Source organism: Delphinus delphis, chromosome 10 (genome assembly GCF_949987515.2).
Source record: "Delphinus delphis chromosome 10, mDelDel1.2, whole genome shotgun sequence".
In the NCBI taxonomy this organism is placed as follows: domain Eukaryota; kingdom Metazoa; phylum Chordata; class Mammalia; order Artiodactyla; family Delphinidae; genus Delphinus; species Delphinus delphis.
In genome coordinates, this window is record NC_082692.2 from 101,844,200 (window position 1) to 101,864,158 (window position 19,959).

The window sequence follows — 19,959 nt, forward strand, 5'->3', positions numbered from 1 at the left end:
TTTAATATGTATGTAATATGATAACATTTCATGATGACATTATTTGCTTTAAAAAAACTTTAGTTTGAGATAATTGTAGATTCACATGCAGTTGTAAGAAATAATTCAGAGATCAGTTATACCCTTCACCCAGTCAGTTTCCCCCAATGCATAGCTTTATGGAATACGTCTTGCATAACCACAGAATGTTATCACAACCAGGAAATTGACATCAGCCTTATTCAGATTTTGCCAGTTGTACGTTTACTGATTGTGTATGTACTTATGTAATTTTGTCATATATAGATTCATGTGACAAGCACCACAATCATGGTACAGAACAGTTACATCACAAGAATCCCTCATGCGTTCCTTTTATAGATATAGCCCCTTCTTGCCCTCTCCTCCCCAGCTTCTGGAAACCACTAGTCTGTTCTCCATTTTTATAATGTTGTTATTTCAAAAATGTTATATTAATGGAACCATACAGTATATAAACTTTGGGATTGGCCTTTTTTACTCAGCATAATTCTCCTGTAAGTTGCTGTGTATCAGTGGTTTGTTCTTTTTTATTGTTCGGTAGTTTTCCATGTTACGGGTTAACACAATTTGTTGACTGTTCTGACGTTGAAGTACATCTTGGTGGTTTCCAGTTTTGAGGCTCTTACGAATAAAACTTCTGTGTACATTTGTGTACAAGCTTTGTGTGAACATATTTTCTTTTCTCTGGGATAAATGCCCAGGAGTGCCGTTGTTGGGTCCTGAGGTAGTTCTGTGTTTAATTATTTTCAAAGTGTTGGCTGTACCGTTTTACGTTCCCAATAGCAGTGTATGTGATCCAGTTTCTGTGCCTTTTTTGCCAGGGTTTGGTGTTGTCACTGGTTTTGTTTTAAAAAAAAAACTTTAAAAAATTTTGGCCATTCTGTTAGATGTGGAGTGTTACCTCATTGTGGTTTTAATTTGCATTTCCCTGATGCCCGATGATTCTGAACATTTTTTCATGTGTTTAGTTGTTCCCTTAATGTAGCCTCTTCAGTGAGTACAGTTGGTTTTTGTATATTGACCTTGTATCCTGCAGCCTTCTTAAGCTCATCTATTAGCTCTTGCAACTTTTTTGATCGATCCCAGAGGGTTTAGTACATAGACAGTCACATGGTTGGTGATGAGGGCAGTTTCATGTCTTCCTTTCCAGCCTGGTTTCCCTTTCTTTTCTTTGTTTAATTCAATGGCTAACATCTCTAGTATGTTGAATAGGAGTGGTCAGAGCCAACTTCCTTGCCTTGTGCCTGATTTTAGGGAGAAAACATCGTCTTTTACCATTAAGTATGAGTTAGCTGTACATTTTTTTGGAGTGCCCTGTACCAGGTTAAGGAAGTTTCCCTTTATTTCTGGTTTGTCGCGTGTTTTCATCATAAATTGTATCAAATTGTGTCCAGTGTTTTTTTGCATCTGTGAAGATGATTATGTTTTTTTTTTTACTGTTTATTCTGTTGACGTAGTAAATTACATTGACTGGGTTTTGAACACTGAACAACACTTACATTCCCAGGATAGTTCCCCTTGGTTGTGATATATTATCCTTTTTTGTATTGTTGGATTCACTCTGGAGGATGTTAAGGGGACATGACAGCTAAATACAGTTGGGATCCTGGATTGGATCCCAGGAAAGAAATAGGCTATTAATGGACAAACTGATGAAATTCAAATTAATTCTGTAACTTAGTAATATTGTATGAATGTCCATTTCTTAATTTTGATAGTTTCCCCATGGGTCTATTAGCTTCTGTTAGGAGAAGTTGGATGAAGAGTATACGGGAACCCTATACTATTTTTGTGACTTTTCTTTAAAATTATGTGAAAATAAAAGTTTAAAATAAAAATGAAAAAATGATTTCTTATGGGCAGCGTAGTTGAATATTGTTTTTTTAATCCAATTTGACAGTCTTTTTTCCTTTTTTCTTTTTTTAATAAATTTAATTTTTTTATTTTTGGCTGCGTTGGGTCTTCGTTGCTGGGTGCGGGCTTTCTCTAGTTGCAGTGAGCAGGGGCTACTCTTTGTTGTGGTGCGTGGGCTTCTCATTGCGGTGGCTTCTCTTGTTGTGGAGCATGGGCTCTAGGCACGTGTGCTTCAGTAGTTGTGGCACGTGGGCTCAGCAGTTGCGGCTCATGGGCTGTAGAGCGCAGGCTCAGTAGTTGTAGCACATGGGCTTCATTGCTCCACAGCATGTAGGATATTCCCGGACCAGGGCTCGAACCCATGTCCCTTACATTGTCAGGCAGATTCTTAACCATTGTGCCATCAGGGAAGCCCTCCTTTTTTTAATTTATTTTTTATCGAGGTAACGTTGGTCTGTAACATTGTAAGTTTCCTGTGTACAACACTATATTCCTATTTCTGTGTATATTATGCCATACCACCAAAACTTCAGTTTCCATCTATCACCATACACTTGATCTCCTTTACCCATTTCACCCTCCCCCATTCTGTGCCTTTTAATTGGTTTTTGATATATGATTATTTTAATGTAATTATTGATACATATATAGTTGGGTTTAACGTTAGCATCTAGCTGTTTATTTGTCCCATATTATCTTTGACCTTTTTCCCTCTTTTCCTGCTCTGTTTGGATTAATGGAGTATTTTTTATGATTCTATTTTATCTTTTTGGTTGGTTTATTAGTTATGCCTCTTGTGTTTTATAAGTGGTTGCTTTAGAATTTATAGTATGTAAACATATACTATGTATCAAAATCTGCTTTCGGCTAATATTATACCACTTCATGTATGGTGTAAGAACCTTACATTTCTGCTTTCCCAGCCCATGTTCTGTTTCATACATTTTATTTCTACATTCTTTATAAACCCTACAATACTTTATTTCCTTCCTTCCTTCCTTCCTTCCTTCCTTCCTTCCTTCCTTCCTTTCTGTCTGTCTGTCATAAAATGTACATGGAATAAAATTTACCATTTTATGTATTGACTTCCTCTTGGTACCATCATTCTTCTGTGGGAGGGACTTCTTTTCAGTTTTCTTGTGGTGCAGCTTTGCAGGGGTGAGTATCTACAGCTTTTATGTATCTGGAAAGTCTGTTTCATCAGAAAAGATTTCTGTGTTGACAACATTTTTCTTTTAGCGGTCTCTTCTGTTTTAGCATTGTTTCTGATGAGATGTCTGCTACCATATTATCTTCGGTTTTTTTCGTGTGTGTTTCTTCGTATCTGGCTGCTTTTAAGAGGTTTTAGAGAAACTGGTATTAGTGTAGTTTTCTTCACATTTTTCTCAGGGTCCTTTGAACTTCTTGGATCTGTGTGTTTATCAACTTTGGTAAATTTTGGTCATTATTTCTTTAAACATTGTTTTATCACCAACCATACCACATTCCCACACTCCTTCCTCCCTGCTCTCCTTTGGAGACTTTATATATAAAGCATACGTATCTATAAAAAAGATATACATATATAAAGCTATAGATATATATATTTGCTTGAGGTTGTCCCACGACTCACTGACGCTCTGTTGTTTTTTTGTCTTTTTTATTTTGTATAGCTTTTATTATTATGTCTTACGTTCACTAATCTTCTTTTCCCCCCGGTATTTGGTCTGCTGTTAATCCGATCCAGTGTTTTTCATCTTAAGCATTGTTTCATCTCTGGAAATTTGATTTGTGTCTTTTTATTTTTCCATGTCTCTCCTTAATATGCTTATATTTTCTTCTACGTTTTTGAGCATTTGGTTATAATAACTCTTTTTTTTTAAATAAATTTATTTATTTTTGGCTGTGTTGGGTCTTCATTGCTGCATGTGGGCTTTCTCTAGTTGCAGCGAGTGGGGGCTACTCTTCGTTGTGGTGTGCAGGCTTCTCATTGCGGTGGCTTCTCTTGCTGTGGAGCACAGGCTCTAGGCACGCGGGCTTCAGTAGTTGTGGCATGCAGGCTCAGTAGTTGTGGCGCACGGGCTTAGGTGCTCCACAGCATGTGGGATCTTCCCGGACCGGGGCACGAACCCGTGTCCCCTGCATTGGCAGGCGGACTCTCAACCACTGCGCCACCAGGGAAGCCCCTGTAATAACTCATGTGATACCCTTTTCCACTGGCATCTTTGTTACTTCTAGGTCATGTTCAGTTGATTGATTTTCTTCTCATTGTCACTCATATTTTCCTGCTTCTTCATGTGCCTGGTGGTTTTCTCTTGGATGCCAGTCATTGTGGAGTTTACATTCTTGGTGCTCTGTGTGTGTGTGTGTGTGTGTGTGTGTGTGTGTGTGTGTGTGTGTGTAGTATGGTCTTAAGCTTTGTTCCAGGGCTCGATTAAGTTACTTGGAATAGTTTGATCCATTCGAGACTTGCCTTTAAGTGTCGTTAGAAGGAACAGAGGAAGCCTGTAGGGCACTGTTCTCAACTTTTTTTTTACTGCTCTCTCTTCCCCCAGAGCCTTTTTAGACATCTTTTTACCCTAATCACATCCCTCTGTGAAATTTTAATGCCACAACTATATTATTATCTGTTTATGTATTATACGTGTTGCTGTGCTTTATACATAAAAAAATATATTTTTGCTCCCCTTCCTCCAGAACCGCTTTCACCCCCTTGGGGGTGATGTTGCCCTGTTGAGAATACATGGTCTCGGACTGATTCTTTGCTACTAGTAACACATGACTCTTCCTCCGTGTATCTAATATCCTGTATTCTAAGGCAGCGAGATAAATCCAGTCCCTGTATCTCCATCTTGCGGGAAGGAAGTCTTCCCAGATCCTGGCAGTTTCTTCGGAGTTGAACATACCCTACCATACAGCCCAGCCACTGCACTCCAAAGTGAAATGAAAACATGTAGTTGCACCAAAACTTGAATATGAATGTTCACAGGATCTTTATTTCTAAGGGCCAAAAACTGGGAACCAACCAAATGTCCTTCAAGGGGTGAATAGATAAACAATTTTATACCCATACAGTAGGTAGTGAACAATAAAAAGGAATTAAGTATTTATACTTGCAACAATATGAATGAACTTCAAAATCATTAGGCCAAATTAGGCCAGATCAAAAAAAAAATACCTTGTGATTCCATTTATATAAAAACTCAAAAAATGCAAACGAATCTGTAGCCGAAGAGATTAGTGGTTGCCTGGAGATGGAGGTGGAGGGAAGGATTGATCACAGAGGGACATGAGGAAATTTCGGTGGAAAAGGAAATGCTTTTGTTGATTGTGCGAATGGTTTCATGGGTGAACATCTGTCAGAACTGAAAAAATTATTCTAAATATGTGCAGTTTATTGTGTGCCAATTACATATGTCAGTAGAATTGTAAAAGTAAAAAATGAGGGGTTTGGGGCTTCCCTGGTGGCGCAGCGGTTGAGAGTCCGCCTGCCGATGCAGGGGACACGGGTGCGTGTCCCAGTCCGGGAAGATCCCACATGCCGCGGAGTGGCTGGGCCCGTGAGCCATGGCCGCTCAGCCTGCGCGTCCGGAGCCTGTGCTCCGCAACGGGAGAGGCCACAACAGTGAGAGGCCCGCGTACCGCAAAAAAAAAATACCCAGGGGTTTGGACTCCATTTGGGGAACCTATCTTTCTCATTAGTGACCCATATGTATAAAAATTTACAAGCGTGGTTATGGTTGTTTTATGGTTTATAACAGTGATGAAGCTTAACTTGTTGGCAGCTGACGGAAACACTTTTACCTGATTCTTATAAAAGTGCAGCTGCAGACCTAACACAGTGATGGTTGAGTTTTGCTGTGATGATTATGTGTGTTGGTGGTAAACAGACTGACCTGTTCTCAAGAACCTGTGGACTCTGGGGAAAGGGTGTGCTTCTGAACACTGGTGGAGCTGGGTCCAGAAGCTGCCTGGAGTCTGGCCACGTAGCCAAACGTTTTAGGGCAGTGCTGGCAGCTGCGTGTTTATTGTCTAATTTTCTAGAAGGTACAGGTGATAAAACAAAAATTCAAGTTTAGTAATAAATGCCTGCAGAAAAGTTTAGGTCTCATAAATGTATAGTTTCTGCAGTTTTACGCAATGAATACACCCAGATCAAGAAACAGAACATTACCTGGTAGTGGTAATTTTCTGAAATGCAGTTCTTTCTGGGCGAATAAGGTAAAATTGAACGCATGCTGAATAACCATGGCTAGACAATTTCCAGGTCTGAAGTTTCTGACGCTGGAATTGTATAACATACAACAGTTGTTCTGTTTACTTCTATTTGTGTAAACATAGGTTATATTTTGTTTAATCAAAATATTTCCTCTTGGCAGTGGACTCTCAAAAAATCGACCGAGAGGGAAAAATCCCAAATGAAACTTTAGAGAAACTGAAGAGCCTGGGGCTTTTTGGGATGCAAGTCCCAGAAGAATACGGTAAGTAAAGGAAACCACCACCCAACCAGTTTGGCTTTTAAGAAAACCCTCCGTATTTGTCCAAAAAAGGGTTCTGTTCCAGAAAGGTGGCCTTTGAAAATGCACGAAGTCCAAGGTCAGGCTGTAAAACGTCCCTTTGTGGGTTAAATCCAGGGTGGCTGGCTGGTGAGTGTGTGGCCCAAGAGGCTTTTCAGCAGGAAGAGCTATCCAGTTCCCTGCCTTCCTCCTTGGAGGTGGGGAGGGACCCTGCAGGATGTCTGTGCTCTCTGGGTCCCTTGGGTGGGGGAGGAGGGGTGGGAATCACCTCCGGCCAGCTCGGGCCGGTGCAGCGTGGTCTCCACTGTGAAGCCCTGTGGTCTCTCTGGCAGAGGAGCTGCCCCAGGCCCGCAAATGCTTTTGTGTGTAGGGAAGGCCACGCGCTGTGCGCCCAGGGGCCAGGGCCCAGCGGCCAAAGGGGTGGGTGCACGGCTGTGGGGCGCGGGCCGCCTCGGGGAGGTGGAGCCCTGGTCTCGGGAGCTTGCGAGCAGGCCCGTTGTCCTCTGGGCCGTGCTCGTTGCTGTTGGAGGTTTACAGTGGAAGGCCCTGCCTTCCCCCCAGGATCCCCGCCCGGTGGCTGTGCCCTGTTAGACTGAGCCCGTCGTGCAGCTTGTGTGTCTCCTGCCTGATATAGGGGTGGTCCTCTCAGTTCTGTGGGAGCGAGGGGACAGGCACGGAGTGTGTGAGGGAGGAGCAGGGACAAAACACAGTCCCTCGCGAGCACTGGCACAGACGCATGTCCCTGTATTTTCACTCTTGGGATCTTTTGACGAAGACGTGTGGCCTTCACCCCGCACCCCCTGCTCTCTGAGCCCTCCCGCTGAGCCCAGGCTGAGGCGGCTTCCATGAGCACAGGGTCAGTGGTTTGGACCCGAGAGCTGTAGGTGGTGTGTGACACCCAGGTACGTTCTCCCAGCCAGGCCGTGGGTTAGGCCTGCACGGCGAGGCCCGGACGCGGGAGCTATCCTTGACGTTCTGCCTCTGCCGGGTTTATCTCAGTGAGACCTGTGCCCCCCGCACACCCCACCCCACAGCCAAGGGTGGGGGCCCTCGCTGCCTGTGCAGGAAGTCCCACTGGGACCTATCCTGCAGCTGCTGCAGTCTGAGACAAAATGTGAAAATATAGAACAAACGAGTTTGATGCCTGATTTCCTTAATTGAGAGGCATATTTTAATCAGGTTAAATCTTCATTTATATGTGTGTCTGTCACAGTGTATTAAGCTGTTAAAGGACGTCTCCTACTCGTCATCCTATGAAATCCCTGTCACCGCGTTTCCAAATGTATGGAAGGAGTTCCAGTCTGTGCAGAAAACATGAAATAATTGCTGTTGCTGCTCCCTCTGGTGGCGGGATGCAGCACAGGCCTCTGGGGGGAGCTACACCTGCAGCTCTGGGGACCGGGGACTGAGCTCTCCCCACACCTGGAGACCTGTCGGTGTCACTTGTCGGTAACTCACAGGCCCCGGGGAACTGTCTGCCGTAAGGTGGGGGCCACGTCGAATATTAGAAGAGAGACCAGGTGGGGCTGAGCCACAGAGCGGCAGTTGGTGTCATGAGCTGAGAAAAATAAGTGTTTGGAGAAAACAGAGAGTGGAGGAAAGCTGGCAGACAGCCAGGTTGGTGATTATGTTTCCCCTTCAGAAGCGTTAGGAAACGGCTTCTTGACTGAGGAGAAGCAGCAGTTAAGTTTTCCTCCAGACAATTTTTGTGTGAAATTGGAATATGTCTTTTTGCATCTCTCTGTGTCTTATGCCAGCACGTGTGTGTGTGGTGTGTGTGTGTGTGTATGTGATTGCACAAATCCATCCCTTATTCCTGTTTTATGTCCCCTTCTTGGGTGTGAAAATGCTCTTTCATGAGATGACAGTGGTCACATTTGGGACTATTTCATTGTCTTTCCTTTTTTAAAATCCTTCCTGGGGAGATTAAGGCGACAGCAACCTTATGTTCATGGCCAAAACATTTTCGGGAATTGTTCCCAGTCCTGGAGTGTTCTGAGGGCTGGTTGGAAACCGCCATCCTGGAAAAGAGGCCTTTCCACCGGCAGCCTGGTTTCCGCCCCCAGTTCCCTGGGAACCCCCCGGGTCTTTCCGGCCCCTCAGCCCCTCCCCCCGTCAAGCAGTCTCCACCCACCTGTCATCGGTCCCCATTGATTGTCCTCCCCCCATGATTTTTCTGATACTTTCATGGGGAAAAAAATACACAGCTTTTTTTTTTTTAACAAGCAACACTGACTTCAGTATGTGAAATAAGTAGGAGCACAAGCGTTTTGATTGAAAGCGGCATGGTGATGGGTGCCGCAGGGCCCTGGCCTTCCCTGGGTCCCCGCTGAGCGCAGGGGACGCTGTGCACCCCTGCAGGGACTCGACCCTCCCCTTGTGTGGAAGGCGCCCCCTGCAATTGGGCCGCACGTGACCGTAGGCCTCCGGTAGTCATTTGTAAGGTGCACACAAGGCCACCCCACCACCACTGGAAGTTGAAGATAAAATGCAGAATACCCAAGTTCAGCGGAGTCTGCGTTTTTAGTGTTTTCTCTTTTTGCTCCTAGAACACTGACTCCTTCCGAGGGTGACTTTGCCCCCCGACCCTGGGTGGGCATTTGGCAGCATCTAGAGACATTTATGTTGTCAGAATTGTGGAGGAGAGGGAACTTCTAGTGGGCAGAGGTCAAGGATGCCACCCCATGTCCTACAGCACACGGGGCACCCCTGCGACAGAAGGACCCAACCCCGGATGCCAGTATCCCAGGCAGAGAGACCTTTCCTGGAGGCCACGAGATGCTGGGGGTGGGTTTCAGAATGGGGTTCATGTTTGTGAAGCCCAAGATCTGTGATAGGAAGTATTCACAGCATTTCAAGTAACTTTGTGTGTTTAGGTGTTTATATGTTTTTGTATTAAATATTACATTTTTATATTAAAATATACACCTGTATATGCTTACATGCCTAGAAGAAGTCTGAGATGATGTGCACAAAAATGCTCTTTCTGAATGACAAGTTCATGGGTAGTTTCTGTTTCCTTTGTACCATTCTGTGTTGTGATTTTTAAAAATTGGGGAGCTGACTTTATGAAGCCACTTGCCTTTCCTGGGAGGAATTTGGGGCTGGAGCGTAAGTGAAGCTGGCCTGTTTCTGCCCTAGGTGGCCTGGGCCTCTCCAACACCATGTACGCGCGGCTGGGGGAGATCATCAGCCTGGATTGCTCCATCGCCGTGACGCTGGCAGCACACCAGGCCATCGGCCTCAAGGTCAGGGGTCTGGGTTTCCGCAGTGGCGAGGGGGCAGCCGGCTCAGCGTCTCGGAGGAAGGCCCGCTGTCCTGCAGCCTCACTGTCCTGCAGCCTCGCTGTACCGTGCTCAGTGCCCTTCGGTGGCCCTGTCCTTCCTTTTGAAACCTCCTCCTGCCCCATCGCCTCTGACCCATCCTTCCAGGCCCAGGCCAGATGCCACTGCCTCCATGGAGCCTGCCTTCACCACAGGCTGGAGGTGACCCCACCTCTTGATTGGCTCCCTCGGGGCCTGAGCGTGTCCCCCCTGCTGTTGGCACCTGTCCTCCTACTCCGCTGCTTGGAGTCTTTCAGGGCAGGTCCAGGGGCCCACAGCTCATTCCTTGGGTGGTTCTTGTTCAGTGTAGAAACCGAGGGGGCTGAGTGCACAGCAAGCTTGGTGCCCGGGCGTGGCGCTGCCCAAGCACCAGCTGTGGCTCCAGCCACCCGGCTCTGGCCACCCTGCCGGGAAGTGGAGGAATTGCCGGAAAGACTGAGGCCCTTCCTGGAGCTGTGCCAGGCCACCCTGGACTGTGCGCTTGGGGGTCTCCCTGGCAGCCCAGCTCCCCAGACCCTCCAACAGCTCCCCATTTTTTACTGCGGCTGCCAGCTCTTGCGTGAAGAAAGCGTGTTCCAGAGGGGCTGTGTTCTGCAAGCACGTTTCACACACTTCTCTCTTGCCACCGCTGAAAGCAGCCTGTGTGTGTTGCCAGGGCATCATCTTGGCCGGCAGCGAGGAGCAGAAGGCCAGGTACCTGCCCAAGCTGGCTTCCGGGGAGCACGTGGCCGCCTTCTGCCTGACGGAGCCAGCCAGGTCAGCCCTGCGCGTCACTCACAGCTTCAGGGTCCAGGGGCTTTTCTTTTTACTGAAGCGGGGTGGCTGGCTTCTTCCCTCCCTGAAGACTTCCCGGGAGTTGAGTCCACAGCTTTTCTCACCCATTCTCTTCATGCTCTCTTATCTCTACCTTACTTCTCTTTCCTGGTGACCTTTACAAATGAGATAACATGGCTGACAGCACCTGTAATTTCTTTGTGCTTTGCAACCCTCCTTATATACAGTAATGCATTCAGGCTTCACAGCGACTTTCAGAGTATAAAGGGCGGGTGGTATTGTGCCCACTTTACAGGCTGTGAACTGAGGTTCAGTGAGATGGGGTGATGAGCCCCGAGTCTCATAGCCGCCATCAGGGCAAGTCCGTTATCCAGCCCCTTTCCATCCTGCTTCCCCACCTGGGGACCTGGGTCCCCTGCGCTCGCCTCGCGGGAGCTTAGAGCCCACGTGAGCCGGCATTTCCGTGTTTAGACCTCCCAAACGTCGTCGCTGCCGCCTTCTCACCCGATGTGACAGAGCGGGGTTGGCCAAACCCACCTCGCCACCTGTTTTCATAGATGAAGTTTTACTGGAACATGCCCGTCTGTCTACAGATTGTCTGTGGCTGCAAAGCTGAATATGTCTATTAGCTGGCCCTTTGTTTTCCGTGGGGTCTTGTCTCCAGCATTACCCCTCAACCGCGTATTTCTTTCGCCGCAGTGGGAGCGATGCTGCCTCCATCCGGACCAGGGCCACGTTAAGTGAAGATAAGAAACACTACGTCCTCAATGGCTCCAAGGTACAGCTGCGTGGCCTCCGTGGCCGCGTCAGGGTCTCCGTCCTGACCTTCACCACCACGCACTGACCACTTCCCATGCTCCAGGGATCATAAAGGGCAGGCACATCACCCCTTAACCGTCATCCTCGGGTGATGTGCCTCCTTTTTGGAAGAAGAAACGGTGGCTCAGAGAGGTTACATGACCCGCCACCATACCGTCCGCTTAGTGGCCGGATGGAAACCAAGGTGTCCTGGCTCCTGAGCCTGCAGGCCTCCGTAGTGCTGCCCACCTCCCTGAGCTGCTCTCGTGTGTCCATTCTTTTAACTTTTTATTACACGGATTTTGAAACACAAAAGTTCAGTGTCGTGAACGTCCACCCCCGTCTCCCGGCTTCAGTGCTTCCTCCGTCACGCTGCAGTCCTGGATGGCAGCCGTGACAAGCTCAGTGCATCTCTGCAGGACGGGCCTGAGAAAGTCACGGCATACACTTAAACCTTGATCATTTCTTACTATCTGCTTAACGTTCAAACTTCCCTGATTGTCTCATACTTATTTTTTACAAACAAGTTGCTTGAATTAAGATCCAAATAAGTTCTACATGGAGCAGTTTGTTGAGAAGTCTGTTCCCCCTCCCCCTCCCTGTCCCCTCTCCTCTCCCCTCCCCTCCCCTCCCCCCTCCCCTCCTCCCCTCCCCCTCCCCTCCCCCCTCCCCTCCTCCCCTCCCCCTCCTCCCCTCCTCCCCTCCCCCTCCTCCCCTCCTCTCCCCCTCCCCTCCCCTCCCCTCCCCTCCTCCCCTCCCCTCCCCTCCTCCCCTCCCCTCCCCTCCTCCCCTCCCCTCCTCCCCTCCCCTCCTCCCCTCCCCTCCTCCCCTCCCCTCCCCCTCCCCTCCTCCCCTCCTCCCCTCCTCCCCCTCCCCTCCTCCTCTCCTCTCCCTCCCCTCCTCCTCTCCTCTCCCCCTCTCCTCTCCCCTCCTCTCCCCCTCCCCTCCCCTCCTCCCCTCCCCTCCTCCCCTCCCCCCTCCCCCTTCCCTCCCCCTCCCCTCCCCCTCCCCTCCCCCCTCCCCCTTCCCTCCCCCCTCCCCTCCTTCCCTCCCCCTCCCCCCTCCCCTCCCCTCCCCTCCTCCCCTCCCCTCCTCCCCTCCCCTCCCTCCCCTCCCCCATCCTCCTCTCTCCCCTCCTTCTCCCCCTCCCCTCCCCCTCCCGCTTTCCCTCACTACTTTCTGCCTCCCTCCCACCCCCAGCTGTTTCATGCTGAGCCAGAGCTGCGTGACACACGCACTGACACACGTGCAGGGCCACCTGTGTCTGCTGGGGAAATCCATGCCCTGGGGATGCTGGGTTGAGCCCGTTCTGGCCTGAGCTGTGATGGGCAGCTGGTGCTGAGGGTGGCCAGTTTGTAGTAGTTTGGTTTTCTCTGGAGCCCTTTTGCTTTCTTTCCTCAGGTCTGGATCACCAATGGAGGACTAGCCAGTGTTTTTACTGTGTTTGCAAAGACAGAGGTTGTTGATTCTAATGGCTCAGTAAAGGACAAGGTCACAGCGTTCATAGTAGAGAGAAACTTTGGTGGAATCACCAGCGGGAAACCTGAGGATAAGTTAGGCATCCGAGGCTCCAACAGTGAGTGGCACGTGCATGCATGTGTGTGTATGAGAGAGAAAGAGACAAGGTGAGATTTTATCTTGATAAAAAGGTATCAAACATCAAGATAACATGAGACTTAAGTAGTTTTGTTTCCACCTGAGCATTTGGCAAAATCTCTCCACACATCGGGCAATGATGACTTCAAGGTGAGGTCGTCGCCACCTTGTGGCGCTCAGCCTTGGAGGGAGGTGGTGCTGGGGGTCCTGGGTCAGTGTTGCAGTACAGCAGACCCCATCTTTCCAGCCTGGGACTCCTCCTTCCTCCCTTCTCCCTCCTCCCCACCTAAGCCCAGTCGGCACTCAGCTCACTCGAGGCTGGTATCCTGTAAGTGGCCCTCGGCCCACCTGGAGCTGCCCTGTGGTCCTCACGAGGCTCAGCCTCTTGGGTCCCTTAGCTCGGACTGTGGAGGGTCTGAATGAATGAGCGAGTGAGTGAATGAACCGCGTCCCTCGAGTGGGGGTCGGGGGTAGAGCGCTTTGTCCCCCTCAGCTGAGGTCCTGGATGTCATGTGTTCCAGCCTGCGAGGTCCACTTTGAGAACACCAGGGTGCCCGTGGAAAACGTCCTCGGAGAAGTTGGAGGCGGCTTTAAGGTGCGTTGCCCTGCGTGTGCTGACCTTTGTTGCAGTCTCGTGTGCGTTGGCCCAGCTTCCCGTCACCTCCCTGCTGGCAGTGCACTGGGCTGGGCTGGCCGGGCGGCCATGCATGGCTCTCTGCATGGAGGTCAGCAGAGCGGAGAGAAGTCAGCCTTGGGAGGCAGGGGTGCAGCAGCGCTCAGTCTCACCCTCCCTCACGTAGGGGTAGAGTCCTCCCCCAGCCAGTGGAGAGAGCAGCCCAGTGGCCCTGCAAAGCTCAGGATGCACAGCCCTGGGTCCTCAGTGCTTACCCTGATTTTTTTTTCTTAGAGTAAGAATATATTTAATAACAGGTAATTCACATGACAAAATTTACCATTTTCAAATGAATGCTTTGTTGGTTTTTAGTATATTCACTGTGCTTGTGCAACCATCTCCATGGTCTAATTCTAGAACATTGCCATCACCCCAGCAAGACACCCCATACTTTCTCATTTCCCTCTCCCAGAGCTCGGCCGTCGCTGTTTCACTTTCTGCTTCTGTGGATCTGCCTGTTGTGTTTGTTTGTTTATAAATGTATTTTATTTTTGTTTTTGGCTGCATTGCGTCTTTGTTGCTGTGTGCGGGCTTTCTCTAGTTGCGGTGAGCGGGGGCTACTCTTCGTTGTGGTGCGAGGGCTTCTCATTGCGGTGGCTTCTCGTTGTGGAGCACAGGCTCTAGGCGTGCGGGTTTCAGTAGTTGTGGCACGTGGGTTCAGTAGTTGTGGCTCGTGGGCTCTAGAGCACAGGTTCAGTAATTGTGGCGCATAGGCTTCGTTGCTCCACAGCATGTGGGATCTTCCCGGACCAGGGCTTGAACCTGTGTCCCCTGCACTGACGGGCGGATTTTTTTTTTTTTTCTTTTTTTGCGGTACACGGGCCTCTCACTGTTGTGGGCTCTCCCGTTGCGAAGCACAGGCTCCGGACGCGCAGGCTCAGCAGACGTGGCTCACGGGCCCAGCCACTCTGTGGCATGTGGGATCTTCCCAGACCGGGGCACGAACCCGTGTCCCCTGCATGGGCAGGCAGACTCTCAACCACTGCACCACCAGGGAAGCCCCATCTGCCTATTTTGAATGTTTCATTTAGATGGAATCCATGTGTGGTCCTTCCTGTATGGCTTCTTTCACGCTGCATAAGGTTTTCAAGGTTTATCCAAGTCTAGCAGCTGTCACTCCTTCTTATAGCTGAGTAACGTTCCATCATGTGCATGGACCATGTTTTGTCCATCTGTCATCAGCTGATGGACATTTGGGTTGTTTCAATTTTTGGCCATTTGAATAATGCTGCTGTGAACAGTCATGCACGTTTTTGTGTGAATGTTGTTTTCCATTCTGTTGGGCGCACACCTGGAAGAAATGGAGGGTCAAATGGTGACTCTATGTTTAGCTTTTTGGGGAACCGCCAAACTCTTCCACAACAGCTGCACTGTCTCACATTCGCAGCAGCAGTGCCTTAGGGTTCCAGTTGCTCCACATCCTTGCCAATATGTGTGATCGTCCATTTTTAAAATTACAGCCATCCTCGTGGGCGTGAAGTGTATCTCGTTGTGGTTTGATTTGCATTTCCCTGATGATTAGTCGTGTTGAGCATCTTTTTATGTGCTTATTGGCTATTTATCCCCTTTGTTTATTTTATTTTATTGGGTTGGCCAAAAAGTTCGTTCGATGTTTTCCATAAGATGGCTCTAGTAGCATTTAGTTGTCTTTAATTTCATTCGAAACAATTTTGCTAGATCGTATTTTGACAGCTGTCATATCAGCATGCATTTTTTAAAAAAACTTATCAAAATTGGTGAATTTTTGTGTAGCCATTTTAATATTGAAGGTGGAAGAAAAAAAAGCAACACTTTGGGCATATTATGTTTCATTATTTCAGGAAAGGTAAAAACGCAACTGAAATGCAAAAAAATATTTGTGCAGTGTATGGAGAAGGTGCTGTGACCGATCAAACATGTCAAAAGTGTTTTGTGAAGTTTGTGCTGGAGATTTCTTGCTGGACGATGCTCCACGGTCGGGTAGACCAGTTGAAGTTGATAGATATCAATCGAGACATTAATTGAGAACAATCAACGTTATACCATGAGAGAGATAGCCGACATACTCAAAATATCCAGATCAAATGTTGAAAATCATTGGCACCAGCTTGGTTATCTTAATCACTTTGATGTTTGGGGTCCATATAAGTTAAGTGAAAAAAACCTTCTTGGCCATATTTCCACATGGATTCTCTACTGGAATGTAATGAAACATTCCATTTTCAAAACAAATTGTGACCGGCAATGAAAAGTGGATACTGTACAATAATGTGGAATGGAAGAGATTGTGGGGCAAGCAAAATGGACCACCACCAACCACACCAAAGGCTGGTCTTCATCCAAAGAAGGTGATGTTGTATATATTGGTGGGATTGGAAGGGAGTCCTCTATTATGAGCTCCTTCTGGAAAACCAAATGATTAAATCCAACAAGTACTGTTCCCAGTGAGACCAACTGAAAGCAGCACTTGAAGAAAAGCATCCGGAATTAATCAACAGAAAATGCATGATCTTCCATCAGAATAATGGAAGACCACATGTTTCTTTGATGACCGGGCAAAAACTGTTACAGCTTGGCTGGGAAGTTCTGATTCATCCACCATATTCAACCAGGCTTCAGATTTCCATTTATTTTGGTCTTTACAAAATTCTCTTAATGGGAAAAATTTCAATTCCCTGGAATACTGTAAAAGGTACCTGGAACAATTCTTTGCTCAAAAAGATAAAAAGTTTTGCGAAGATGGAATTATGAAGTTGCCTGAAAAATGGTGGAGGTAGTGGAACAAAACTGTGAATATGTTGTTCAATAAAGCTCTTGATGAAAATGAAAAATGTGTCTTTTATTATTACTTAAAAACTGAAGTCAGTTTTTGGCCAACCCAATATTTTATTGAAGTATAGTTAATTTACAGTGTTGTGCCATTGTCTGCTGTACAGCAAAGTAACTGTTATACACATACAGACATTCTTTTTTTTTAATACTCTTTTTCATTATGGTTTGTCACAGGATACTGAATATAGTTCCCTGTGCTATACAGTAAGACCTTGTTATTTATCCATTCTGTATATAATAGTTTACATTTGCTAGTCCCACACTCCCAATCCTTTTCTCCATCTCCCCTCTCCCCCTTGGCAACCACAAGTCTGTTCTCTATGTCTGTGAGTCTGTTTCCGTTTTGTAGATACGTTTATTTGTGCCATATTTTACATTACACATATAAGTGATACCAGATGGTATTTGTCTTTCTCTTTCTGACTTACTTCAGATAATACGTCTTTCTGACTTACTTTATGATAATCTCTAGTTGCACCCATGTTGCTGCAAATGGCATTATTTCATTCTTTTTTATAGCTGAGTAATATTCCATTGTATATATGTACCACATCTTCTTTATCCATTCATCTGTCAGTGGACATTAAGGTTGTTTCCATGGGTTGTTTATCTCCTTTGAAGAAACATTTTTCCAAATCTCTGCCCGTCTTTAAATTGGGCTATTTGTCTTTATATTGCTGCTCTGCCCTAATTTACTGGGTGGCCTGGGTAAGTGTCTTCACAGTGGGAAGCTGCCCCACCTTGGCTGTGAACAGGGATCAAAGCAGGACCTCCCTGGCCTCCTGAGCATTACAAGAATCACCCAAGGACCGTCAGCCAGGGCTTCAGCCACTGCTGCCTGGGAAGTGTGGAGCAGAGGGTAGGGGAGGTGGAGGACACACAATGGGCATCTGTGTGCAGATGTCACACACAGATGAGGGAACACGTGAGTCCCCTGAAGCCCGTCCCTGGGGAGTTGCCATCCACTGTTCACACTTTTTTGTTTACCTATTTTATTATTATTTTATGTTTTTGAATTTTATTTTTTTTATACACCAGGTTCTTATTAGTTACCCTTTTTAGTAGTATATATTAGTATATATGTCAATCCCAATCTCCCAGTTCATCACACCACGACCTCCCACCCCCTGGCGCTTTCCCTGGTGTCTTTACGTTTGTTCTCTACATCTGTGTCTCAGGTACTGTCCTGCAAACCAGTTCATCTGTACCATTTTTCTAGGTTCCATATATATGCGTTAATACACGATATTTCTTTTCTCTTTCTGACTTACTTCATTCTGTATGACAGTCTCTAGATCCGTACACATCTCTACAAATGACCCAGTTTCATTCCTTTTTATGGCTGAGTAATATTCCATTGTATATATGTACCACATCTTCTTTATCCATTCGTCTGTCGACGGGCATTTAGGTTGCTTCCATGTCCTGGCTATTGTAAATAGTGCTGCAATGAATATTGGGGTGCATGTGTCTTTTTGAATTATGGTTTTCTCTGGGTATATGCCCAGTAGTGGGATTGCTGGGTCATATGATAATTCTATATTTAGTTTTTTAAGGAACCTCCATACTGTTCTCCATAGTGGCTATATCAATTTACATTCCCACCAACAGTGCAAGAGGGTTCCCTTTTCTCCACACTCTCTCCAGCATTTGTTGTTTGTAGATTTTCTGAAGATGCCCATTCTAACTAGTGTGAGGTGATACCTCATTGTAGTTTTGATTTGCATTTCTCTAATAATTAGTGATGTTGAGCAGCTTTTCATATGTTTCTTGGCCATCTGTATCTCTCCTTCAGAGAAATGTCTATTTAGGTCTTCTGCCCACTTTTGGATTGGGTTGTTTTTTTAATATTGAGCTGAATGAGCTGTTTATATATTTTGGAGATTAATCCTTTGTCCGTTGATTCATTTGCAAATATTTTCTCCCATTCTGAGGGTTGTCTTTTCGTCTTGTTTGTAGTTTGCTTTGCTTTGCAAAAGCTTTGAATTTTCATTAGGTCCCATTTGTTTTTGTTTTTATTTCCATTACTCTAGGAGGTTGATCAAAAAGATATTGCTGTGATTTATGTCAGAGTGTTCTTCCTGTGTTTTCCTCTAAGAGTTTTATAGTGTCTGGTCTTATATTTAGGTCTCTAATCCATTTTGAGTTTATTTTTGTGTATGGTATTAGGGAGTGTTCTAATTTCATTCTTTTACATGTAGCTGTCTAGTTTTCCCAGCACCACTTGTTGAAGAGACTGTCTTTTCTCCATTGTATATCCTTGCCTCCTTTGTCATAGATTAGTTGACGATAGGTGTGTGGGTTTATCTCTGGGTTTTCTATCCTGTTCCATTGATCTATATTTCTGTTTTTGTGCCAGTACCATACTGTCTTGATTACTGTTGCTTTGTAGTATAGTCTGAAGTCAGGGAGTCTGATTCTTCCAGCTCCATTTTTTTCCCTCAAGACTGCTTCAGCTATTCAGGGTCTTTTGTGTCTCCATACAAATTTTAAGAGTTTTTTTTGTTCTAGTTCTGTAAAAAATGCCATTGGTAATTTGATAGGGATTGCATTGAATCTGTAGATTGCTTTGAGTAGTATAGTCATTTTCACAATATTGATTCTTCCAATCCAAGAACACTGTATATCTCTCTGTTTGTATCATCTTTAATTTCTTTCATCAGTGTCTTATAGTTTTCTGCATACAGGTCTTTTCTCTCTGTAGGTAGGTTTATTCCTAGGTATTTAATTCTTTTTGTTGCAATGGTAAATGGGAGTGTTCCTCAATTTCTCTTTTAGATTTTTCATCATTAGTGTATAGGAATGCAAGAGATTTCTGTGCATTAATTTTGTATCGTGCAACTTTACCAAATTCATTGATTAGCTCTAGTAGTTTTCTGGTGGCATCTTTAGGATTCTGTATGTATAGTATCATGTCATCTGCAAACAGTGACAGTTTTACTTCTTCTTTTCCAATTTGTATTCCTTTTATTTCTTTTTCTTGTCTGATTGCCATGGCTAGGACTTCCAAAGCTATGTTGAATAATAGTGGTGAGAGTGGACATCCTTGTCTTGTTCCTGATCTTAGAGGAAATGCTTTCAGTTTTTCACCATGGAGAATGATGTTTGCTGTGGGTTTATTGTATATGGCCTTTATTATGTTGATGTAGGTTCCCTCTATGCCCACTTTCTGGAGAGTTTTTATCAGAAATGGGTGTCGGATTTTGTCAAAAGCTTTTTCTGCATCTATTGAGATATGATCGTATGGTTTTTCTTTTTCAGTTTGTTAATATGGTGTATCACATTGATTGATTTGCCTATATTGAAGAATCCTTCCATGCCTGGGATAAATCCCACTTGATCATGTTGTATGATCCTTTTAATGTGTTGTTGGATTCTGTTTGCTAGTATTTTGTTGAGGATTTTTGCATCTGTATTCATCAGTGATACTGAACTGTTCTTTTCTTTTTTTGTAGTATCTTTGTCTGGTTTTGGTATCAGGGTGGCCTCATAGAATGAGTTCGGCAGTGTTCCTTCCCCTGAAAATTTCTGAAGAGTTTCAGAAGGTTGGGTGTTAGCTCTTGTCTAAATGTTTGATAGAATTCACCTCTGATGCCATCTGGTTCTGGATTTT

General features: G+C 46.0%; 1 protein-coding gene across 2 annotated transcripts in view; it reads left to right on the forward strand.

Moving 5' to 3' along the window:
• The window catches only part of ACAD9 (acyl-CoA dehydrogenase family member 9), a 60,238-nt gene that overhangs the window by 27,604 nt on the left and 12,675 nt on the right, over positions 1 to 19,959 (forward strand). For both annotated transcript variants that reach the window (XM_060023138.1, XM_060023137.2), the window contains exons 3-8: positions 6,234 to 6,335; positions 9,513 to 9,619; positions 10,350 to 10,450; positions 11,168 to 11,246; positions 12,668 to 12,842; positions 13,384 to 13,457. In XM_060023138.1, coding sequence (XP_059879121.1) covers positions 6,234 to 6,335; positions 9,513 to 9,619; positions 10,350 to 10,450; positions 11,168 to 11,246; positions 12,668 to 12,842; positions 13,384 to 13,457 — 638 coding nt within the window. The remainder of the gene's footprint in view (positions 1 to 6,233; positions 6,336 to 9,512; positions 9,620 to 10,349; positions 10,451 to 11,167; positions 11,247 to 12,667; positions 12,843 to 13,383; positions 13,458 to 19,959) is intronic.